Raw genomic sequence first — 10,293 nt, forward strand, 5'->3', positions numbered from 1 at the left:
AAGCGCAATCACGTGGACTGGGAACTGGTTCCATTCCAGGAAGCGAAAGCGCCAATAGGAGACGCAGGAGAGCCGCGGCACGGTCAATGCTGAGAGTTAGGTTGCACGCTGGGCAATGACGGACTTGGGAGGTGGAAGTAGCTTGTCCTTGATGCATTACCATTTCCGGCTCTTACTGCTCATTCCCCTGCTTTAGCAATGGAGCCTACCAGGGCTGTATTAAAGTGCTATGCCAGTCAGTGGATGCGAATGGTGGTTCAGCATTGGTGGAGCCGGAAGCCGCCAGTGAGCCGGGGCTTCTGGGCTTTCTCTTGGCCGCCCCGATTACCATGTATAAAAAGTGCAACAAGTGCAATGTCCCGTAGTACCCTGCGTTCAAGCTGCACTTACTCTTTAAGAAGTTTCTGTGTGACTTCCCAGAGCCGCCTGTGCTGGAGATGTCAGGCTGAAATGAGCAGGGCTGAGTTGTTCTGCCCCACATGTACTTCTCTGCAGCCACCTGATGAGAGCAAGGACTTTTTCCAGGTTCTGGATTGGTGAGCCCATATTCCTCATGCATGTCATATAAAGTAGGCACACATACTGGGAAACAATAGATTCCCTTTCCTAAAAGGTTGTTCATGTTCCAATCCTGAAAACTTGTATAGTATATAGCTTTATCAAATATATGCTTTTACTGTGCAACTTGCTTGGCCTTGCCAGTTTTGATGCAGAATTTCACTGTGAACCCATGCCTGGCGATTAAATTCACTGACTGTACTTATGACAGAAAATTTTTCGTCTTTAAAGGGGGGGCCTATCACCTTATGATATAATTCCAAAGTCATATTAGTTGAGCAAAATTAACTTTAGTTACACTGTATAAATTATTTAAATCTTGTTTACTTCAATTTTGGAATTCACAATCACAGCCATCAGGCACGCTCCCATTTTTTTTGGGCACTGTAATTAAAGGTGGCCATACGTGGCTTGATTCTAGCTGATGATATCGGTCCCTTAGACCGACTTAGCAGCTTATCGGCCCGTGTATGGGCACTACCGGCAGGCATGCTCAACCGACATCTGGACTGAAATTGTCCAGATATCGATCGGGCAGGTTTAAAAATTTAGTTCAGGGACCGCATCGGCTTGTTGATGCGGTCCTCGAACTGACTGCGCCTATACCCGTCATTCTAATTTTGAATAAGATCGAATTAGCCCAATATCGCCCACCCATAGGTGGGGATATCGGGAGAAGATCCTCTTGCTTGGTGACCTTGCCAAGCGAGCGGATCTTATCGTGTATGGCCACCTTAAGGCAACATTTGAATCACCCCTAAACCTTGTGTATGTGCCATAATAGGAGACCAAGGCCCATTCCCATGCACTTGCTACACAATTATAGACCTTGAGGAGGGAGGGGAAGTGTGAGGAGTGCAGTGACACTTAGGAAGTGCAGATTGGAAAGTGAAAGTAGTTTGAATGCCCTGCCTCTATGCCTGAGGAATGGAGGCGTGGCCAGCAAATTATGATTGACAGCTGAGACTTTTAAATACCCTTGGAACAGAAATGGATGGTTTAATAAAAAAAGAATTTGGCTTTCATGTTAAATTTGCAAAGGGCTTTTATTATACACCTTTTTTATGTCTGGGTGACAGGTCCCTTTAAATGATGAAATTTGTCCAATAATGGGATGGACAGATTTTGACTGCACATGTACCGACCATTCATTCTTTGATATGAGTGTTCATTTCAATAAATCACCATAATGTCCATAGTATGTTACAAAATTGTTTGCAGGACCAAATACAGCTTGAAAACAGTGTATACAAAAGCAAATACATCACATCCTCTTCAGGTTTGGACTTCAATTAGACAATATCACTTGAAATGGTTGTTCTTGTCGATGGACAAATCATAATTTTAAACAATTCACAATAAGCTTGGTCGTATAAACACATCTTTTAAAAATCTACATGTGTATGGCCACATTTACAGTCAAAGCAGTTAGTGGGTGGGATTTCTCGGTTTCGTTTGAAAGACCCAGTAACTCTAAAGCACGAAAAAAATCTTAAATTAGCATCAGGGATGTTTATTAAGTGGGCATTTTTCAGGGCACCATTGAACCTTTTATGTACTATAACTTGCATAAAGAATCTCTGAGAAGTGGAATAAAATTAAGTTTTGGACAACTATTTGTATGTGTGTGGGGACCCAGTGGATTCAACCAATATCTATGTGCTTTGTGTATCAGCTGATTCATCTGTTAGACAAGTTTGAATACTAAAGGTGGCCATACATGTTAAGATCCGGGTCTTCTCCCGATTTCCCCGCCTACGGCTGGGGGATATTGGGCAAATTTAGGCTAATTCGGTCATTTAACCCTGGGCCCAAACTACTGAATTATAACGACGGGTATAGGCAAAGTCGGTTCGGGGACTGCATCAACGAGTCAATGTGATCCCCAATCGGACTAAATCTTTTAACCTGCCCGATTGATATCTGGCCAAATTCAGGGCAGAAATTGGTCAGGCATGCCCGTCGTTGCTGCCCCTACACGGGCCGATAAGCTGCCGAATCGGTCTAAGGGACCGATATCGGCAGCTACAATCAGCCAGTGTATGGCCACCTTTAGTCTGTTGATGCGAGGAAGCCACAGCTCCCAAACTACTGCTACTTTCTAGGCACAGACTCTGTGTCATGAGTGGAAACCCTTTCTTCACTGGGAGGTACCAGTATGTAAGATTCCAGCACTGCTGTAGAAACTCCCTGGACTGTTGCTTTATTTTTCATCAAGGGACACCAGATATAGATGTACATGTAGATGACCTTTCATCTGATAATCCTGCTCTTGTGACAGTCGTTGATTGCCATTGATTATGTTTAAAGGAGCTGTCCACCTTAACATTAACTTTTAGTATGACATAAACATTGATATTTTGAGACAATTTGCAACTGGTTTTAAGTTACTGGTTGCTAGTGGCTTGTTTACCTTAACAACCAGGCAGTGGATTAAATGAGAAACAGAAATGGGAAGGAGAGGGCTTGAATAGAAAGTTAAGGAAAAAAAAAATAACAATAATAATAAAACTGTGAGCTAGCAGAGGATTCGTTTTTCAGCTGGCAGGGTCTGTGACCCCCATTTAAATGTTACAAAGGTGTAGAAGAGGAAAGCAAGTGCAACAAAAACTATACAAAATATATAATGAAGACAAATTGCAAAGTTGCTAGAAATAGGACACTCTAAAACATACTAAAAGTTAATGTAAAGGTGGACCACCCCTTTAACTCAATCCATGTCCGTTGTCTGAGCCCAGAGACTAAATTGAAGAAATATATGCTTGTCATTAAATTTGATAAGTTGCATTGCTACCTCCCAGGGTATAATTTCTTGAAAGAAAAAAGGTGTAAGTTGGAGTGGACATAATTACAAACCCACCTTACCAGTGTTTTACAATTGAAACTTTTTATACAGTACCACTCATCAATCATTTGTTTTCGGGACTATTTTGTAACTGTTCATTGCAGATAGTAATGTCTTGTGTTTTTGATTTGTCTTTACAGTGAAAAATCATTTAATGTTGACACTCAGGAACTGCAAAGAAAATACCGCAATCTTCAGCGTTTGCTTCATCCAGATTTCTTCAGCCAGAAGTCAGAGGTAAACAAGTTGTTTGCTGTTCAGCAAGTTCCTATTGCCAAAATAAGAACTGTGTTTCGATAATTAACAGAAATTGATAGGTTTCTTTAAATTTAAAAAAGAAGCTAAAGCTAACCTGAGGTTGGGTCCTAAGCTGTCTGGAGGAGAGTGGAGGAGAGGGGTCGCCAACCCCACCTCCACTACTTCTTTGCAAAGATTGGCAGCAGGTAACAGGAACGAGCCAGAGCAGTGCTAGAATTGCTTATGCTTATATTCCTTTATTCTTCATTTAAATAATCCATGAGTTGGCGCTGCTTGCTCTGCTCGAAACTGTGAACTGTGAAGAACAGCACTGAACCCTCTGATAAGTGCTGACTTCTTTTAGGGCTGGGCTATATACCGTTTAATACCGAATACCGGTGTTTTTTTTTAAAAACTATATTCATTTTTCAGATACCGCCATACCGGGGTGTCAGGGTACTCACGCGTGCGGCCCGGTCTCGTGCGTCCCGTTGTCCACGGGACGTTGCGCACGCGTGTCCAGGTGCACGCGCGTCAAAGCGCACGTACATGTCAAAGCGTGCACGTCCGCGACGCGCTGACGGCGCCGGTTCTGCGCATGCGTGGGGGGAATTTAAAGCTATCAAACGCCTCCTCCTGTGCTATGTTGTCTGCGGCCTTGTCTGGGAAACTAAGCCTGCCTGATTTACCTTACGACTTTCTGTTGCCGCTTGCCTTTCAATACTGCAGTAATTATTCTCTAATTTATTAGGAAATGGGGTTAACACCTAATCATGCATGGAAAAAATAATACCGTCAAATACCGTGACACCGATATAATTTTGAAAAATACCGTGATATAAATTTTTGGTCATACCGCCCAGCTCTAATTTATAATTTAAAGAAAAATAGCAATTTTTGTTTACAAGCTCTATTGTCAAAAATCCTTTTTTGGACATAAAGATATATGAAAATGTTTACAGAAAATCTACAGGCTTGTTTCCCAATGTCAATTCTGAATAAGAAAACCACAGTATTTTGTAACCTAAATAGACACTGATGATGGATGATAGTCTTCAAACATACCTCCTTTTAAGATTTTTAATTGATTTGTTTTTAATTACAGTATAATTTGAAAATCATTATAAAAAGTGGGCATGGAATTTATATACACATTTTATTCTTTTTTTTTAGAGTGAACGGAACATATCAGAAAAGCAGTCAACAGTGGTTAACAAAGCTTACAAAACCCTTCTATCACCTTTAAAGCGAGGAGTATATTTGGTAAACTTAATATATATATATATATATATATATATATATATATATATATATATATATATATATATATATATATATAAATTGTATTTTTTTTTCCAATATTTAAGCATTTACCTACCTTTACCTTTAACTACTACTTGTTGTGGGTATGTACTAACCAGTAGTCAATTAACAAAGCTTAATTAACAAATCTCATGTAAAACTTTGTAATTAAAAAAAAAAAGTCTTATATGAAAACTAAAGAAAGAAAAAAAATAATGTAAACTGCAAAAGTGTTCTGAAGGACAACTTTGATTTTAATTGGGGTCACTTACCCTTTAACAAGCCCATCTTGCATGGCTGGTTAAGGAAACTTCTATGCTTCTTGCTCCCTAATATGGAAAGAAGTATTTCAGCTACCTAATGTTGCTTTGAATGTATTCTTAGATTAATCCATGTATTTGCTTCACTTTAAAGCAGAGGGGTGACTTTGCTGTAATAAATGACAGTACCTTCTGGTATCTTCTTTAGCTGTTGACTTGCTTTATATTATAGTGGGATCTATACATTGCTGAAGATAAATTGGAGCTCCAAAAATGTGAACCTTGCATGTTTATTTATTTCCCAAAGCTAAGTCTGAATGGCATAACATTAAAGGAAGGAGCGGACGATGAAGTGGATACACAATTTCTCTTTGATATATTAGAGCTTAATGAACAACTAAATGATGCAGAAACTAAGGATGACATTGAAGAAGTTGGACATTTTGTACAAGGTAAAGGCTGGCTCCTTATTCAATATTTGCTTCTTATTCTTATAGGACTCATTTTTCTGTCTTGACCCAGAAGTTACAGAAGTTTTTTTAACATTTTTATTAGAACAGTTACTTAACACAAGAGCCTTACTCCTCTTCAGAACTTTAGAATTGGCCTGAGCCAGCTATTCCTTTTTTTCTTTTATGTGTATATTTCAAACTGTTGATCTTCAGTTAGATTACATCAGCCTGGATAAATGTTTCACTTGACCTTAACAGTGAAGGCAAAACTCAAGAGCGTGGCCCCCCATCTGTCTAGCTGGTGTGACTGCTTACCTTTGTGTAAATAGCATCAGTACTGAGCTTAACTGCCCCCCTGCAATGTTCACACCTCAGATTCGGGCTGCAATCCCCTGCATTGTTAACATCTGCTTTAAGAGTTTGTTCAAATAAAGAAATAATCAGACCCAGTTTACGCCTACCTGTTTGGCAGATTATTGCTGCTTGCCAGTAGGGGGCCTACATATATTATTTGGCTATGAATTACACTTTTTATAACTAAAATCTCCAACCAATGTATTTGCATTGCTCTTTTTGTTTGTTTAAATAAAGCCTGAAACCTACAACCAGTGCCCATTTATCTTAGGGGGGAACTCGCCAAGCATAAGTGATCTGAGGCCAGCTACAGACTAAATTTGCTCTGGCTGAAGCTCATTCCTGTGGTAAAGGGCTTTTGTTCAGCACTTGTTAAGCCTATTGAGTGTTTCCCTAAAGCTCATTTATCACAGCAGGAACTTATGCTTCACCATTTTGCTTCAAATGCTTTAATTTTCATGGAAAAGCCAGTAGACTACCTTTACAGTTGAATATATGGTAAATTTTTTACCGTATACAAGATATGCATAGTATTTGTTCTGTGAAAAATGTTGCTAATGACCAGAATTATGTTTTTCACAGAACAGTTGGTGTCATTGACAAAGGATTTGAGAAAAGCTTTCCAGCAAGGTACATTTTTTAGTTGATCTTTTAATGTTTGCAGATATCATGAATGACTGAAAATAGAATTTGCTTTCCCAGAAATGGCAAATTCAAACAAAGAATACAAACAGTAATTCAACTGTTGTCTGGATACATACAGGTATATTGATTTATTGGCAGTAAGGGGCAGATTTGTCAACATTCATATTTTTTTCATTTCCCTTTTCTATTTATTGGTGTTTTTTATATACTGATTTTTTTTTTTTTTAATAAATAAGGACACATTCGTACTTTTTAAAAATGTGAGTTTAGTCAAGGTTGAAAAACCTCTAAAATTACACAAACACATTTACACAATTCTGATAAACATGCCCCTTTGTGTTTGCTCTTGACCAGTTACCATGAGTCCTGTGATCGTTTGCATGCTAGTTTTGACATGGTATATTTAACTGCATGTTAGTCATTACTATAACTTTATAGTCAGTGGTGTGACTACAAGTGACCAGTCTCCTCACAAAAAAAAAATCTTTAGGGGGTCCCTGTGTTTAGGTGCATGTACAATGTCACCTGCCCAACACACGCTTATTTGCAGCGGATGGCCACATTTTGGGTAAAATATCATCAGTGAGGGCAACTACAATACAGCAAACCATCCTGCTCTTCCTGCAGCCCTAGGATGGGCTATAATGTAGTTAGGCCGATGGTTATGGTTTGACTACAGACCTGTAAAAGCGATTGCACCAATACACTACTATGTGCCCATTATAGTTATTCTGTACTTGCTGTTGATAGCATGTGAGCCAACTCCTGTTAGAATCTTTTACTGTCCCAAACACTCCAATTACATTCCTGGCACCTTTGTGTAAGCTGTAATTGAGGATATGAAACAGAAACTTTAAAATGAAGGTAATTAACCCAATAAAACTAATTTTATTTGTAATTTTCTTTTAATGTTAAAATTCTTACTTAGCAAAAGCAATTTTTCAGACAAGATATTTAGCTCATAAGCTTTGTTCTCTGTAACTAAAGCCTTGATGTTTTACAAACAAATATGTTTCTAATCTGAGTTTTTACTTGTTTTTATGTTTTTCAGGTGATCTCCAAGAAGCTAAAATACTTTTAGCAAAGATGAAATACTTCTCAAATATACAAGACCAAGTAAAGAAGAAAATAATACCTTAGGTTCTGTACAAATCAGGCATAATCCCATTAAGTTCTCAACATTGCTGAACAAAGCATTTGCACTGCCAGTAAGTTTTCCCCTATGTGAAAGCTCTGCCAACCAAAATCTAATTTATTGAAAGGACATTTGCTTACTGGGCTAGACCAGAAAGAGAATTCTAAAATAATTACTCCTGCAATTCTGACAAGGATTTCTCATGCCTAAGGAGAAACCAGATGCTTGGCTTTGTATGATAGCAGCTATATTTATCTGAGTGAAAAAAAGTAAAGTTGTTTTTATCGGTGGTCTCTTTGCGTCATTTGAATGACAGTTCTTCTGTGATGAGAACATTTCAGTCTGACAGTAAATGGAGAAGTAATATGTTAAGTTTTTTCCCCAAACAGCTTTTAACCCTTGGTAGATGGTTTATTGTTTATGATACAGTCAACTTGCTGTTATATGCATTGTGCACAATAGTAACATTTTCAGATTTTACTGCACTGCTCTTACATGTGCCAGGGAAAACAGTTATGGACATATTTATCAATATTTGAGTTTGTGAATTTGGGAGTTTTTTTTTATAATTCAAATTAACTTGCATTTTTACAAAAAAATGTGCTTATTTATTGATATGGAAAACTCATTTGAATATAAAAACTTGAATACTTGAATTTTTCAGTTTACAAACTTGAACATCTTGAATAGAAAATATGACCCACCTAGGACAACTCCCATTGACTTCTACATGAACTTCCAAGCTTTTAGCTGTCGAATATTTGAATTCAAGTTTTCTGAGTGTTTGCACTTAATACATGAGTTTTTGAACCATAGCTTGAGTTTTGGGAGTTTTAGCACAAGAAAATTAGAACTGTGAAAAAAAATTCAAATTCAAATATTGATAAGTCACCCCCGTAGCGATTTAATACACTGTGGGTTTCTAACGTGTTGGAACCTCCCAGTGTATTATTATGTTGGGTTGAAAAACCCATCATACTGTTCTTCGACTTCAGCTTATTCTTCCGCTTTTTCTTCTTCTTAGCTCCCCCTATTTTCTAAACACTACTCCTACAGTTTTAGGGGTACAACACCCAAATTCTCCACACATCTTCGCCCTATAGCGGAGCAGGTTCCTTGTGCTTTTCTAAGCGGTCCCGGGCGGGGCCAACAACAGCCAATAAGACTTCATACGTTTACATTTAAACTGCTGCCATTCTTTAAATATTAATACTAAGGTCCCCAATTTGCCAGGTATCTGTGGTTCAGAGTAAGAAAAAGTGGGTGGAGCCACCAACAGCCAATCAGGTTTTAACTATTGATTTTCAATGGGGAAATTCAACCTGCTGCGATTCTCACAGTATTAACACCAGGGTCACTAGGGGTCTGCATTTTTAGGTTTTAAAGAGTGGGTAGAGCCACCAACAGCCAATCAGACTACACCTATTGTGAAGTATTTCATTGGTTTATATTTAAACTGATGCCATTATTTAAGTATTAATTCCAGGGTTGTTAAACTTTCCAAAGTTAGTCACTGGGTATTTGCTATTCAAAGTTAGAAAAAGTGGACGGAGCTACAAACAGCCAATCACATTTCACCTATTTACTTTCAATGGTGAAGTATAAAATGCTGTCAGTTCCACAATTTTTATGCCTTGTGCTTTTCTAAGCGATCCCGCCCCCTGTCTTTTTGTGGTGCCGCTCCAAACACCCCAATTTTCCCATTGACTTTGACAGGGAAGATTTTCAAACTGCTGCCACTCTTACAGCTTTGAAGCTACACCCCCCAAACTTGAATAACATAATCATGGGGTCACCCCAAATGAAACAGCGACATTTGTTGGATGACCCAAAGTGGGAGGGGCCAACAACAGCTAATCAAATTTCACCAAAATTTTCACTTTAATGGGTAAATTGAAACTGCTGCCAATCTTATAGCTTTGAGGCTACACTCCCCAAACTTGAATCACATAGTCATGGGGTCAGCCTGAATGAAAATATGATGATTGTTGGATGCCCAAAAGTGGCTGGAGTTGTGAACAGCCAATCAGATTTTACCTATTGACTTGGCGGAAATCCATCCTGCTGCCATTCTCATAGTAATAACACCAGGGTCCCCAAACTTTGCAAAGTTATGCACCAGGTAACTGCAGTTCAAGGTTAGAAAAAGTAGACGGAGCCACCAACCGCCAATCAGATGTCACTAGTTGACTTTCAGTGGGGAAATATAAATTGCTGCCATTCAGACACTATTAGAACCAGGGTCCCAAAACTTTGCACAGTGGATTTTACTATATAACTGTGGTCCAAGGTTAGAAAAAGATGGCGGAGCCAACAACATCAGATTTCATGACTTACATGTTTTTTACACTTCCCTTTCTAGCTCTTTCTTAGCCCTTTAACTGTGTCATGAGCTAGTGGCACGTACAGGACTCCTTTTGCATGCTGTGTTTGTAGGTGCTAAACATTGTGCTGCTTAAATCACACAATTGAAGGGCAACTCATGGGTGTCCACTGATGTGCTGT

The 10,293-nt window shown here is 38.7% G+C and overlaps 1 protein-coding gene across 2 annotated transcripts; it reads left to right on the forward strand.

Moving 5' to 3' along the window:
• The first annotated feature begins 44 nt into the window (after window positions 1–44).
• hscb (HscB mitochondrial iron-sulfur cluster co-chaperone) lies at window positions 45–8,080 on the forward strand. Of its 2 annotated transcripts, NM_001078954.2 has the most exons (6): window positions 45–536; window positions 3,544–3,640; window positions 4,814–4,903; window positions 5,510–5,654; window positions 6,591–6,638; window positions 7,705–8,078. In NM_001078954.2, the coding sequence occupies exons 1-6, from the start codon at window positions 199–201 to the stop codon at window positions 7,791–7,793; spliced, it is 807 nt and encodes a 268-aa protein (NP_001072422.2). In that variant the 5' UTR covers window positions 45–198; the 3' UTR covers window positions 7,794–8,078. The 2 variants fall into 2 exon arrangements, with proteins under 2 accessions (NP_001072422.2, XP_017949933.1); XM_018094444.2 differs by lacking the exon at window positions 4,814–4,903 and having other exon boundaries at window positions 76–536; window positions 7,705–8,080.
• Window positions 8,081–10,293: the final 2,213 nt, after the last annotated feature.

Source organism: Xenopus tropicalis, chromosome 1 (genome assembly GCF_000004195.4).
Source record: "Xenopus tropicalis strain Nigerian chromosome 1, UCB_Xtro_10.0, whole genome shotgun sequence".
In the NCBI taxonomy this organism is placed as follows: Eukaryota; Metazoa; Chordata; class Amphibia; order Anura; family Pipidae; genus Xenopus; species Xenopus tropicalis.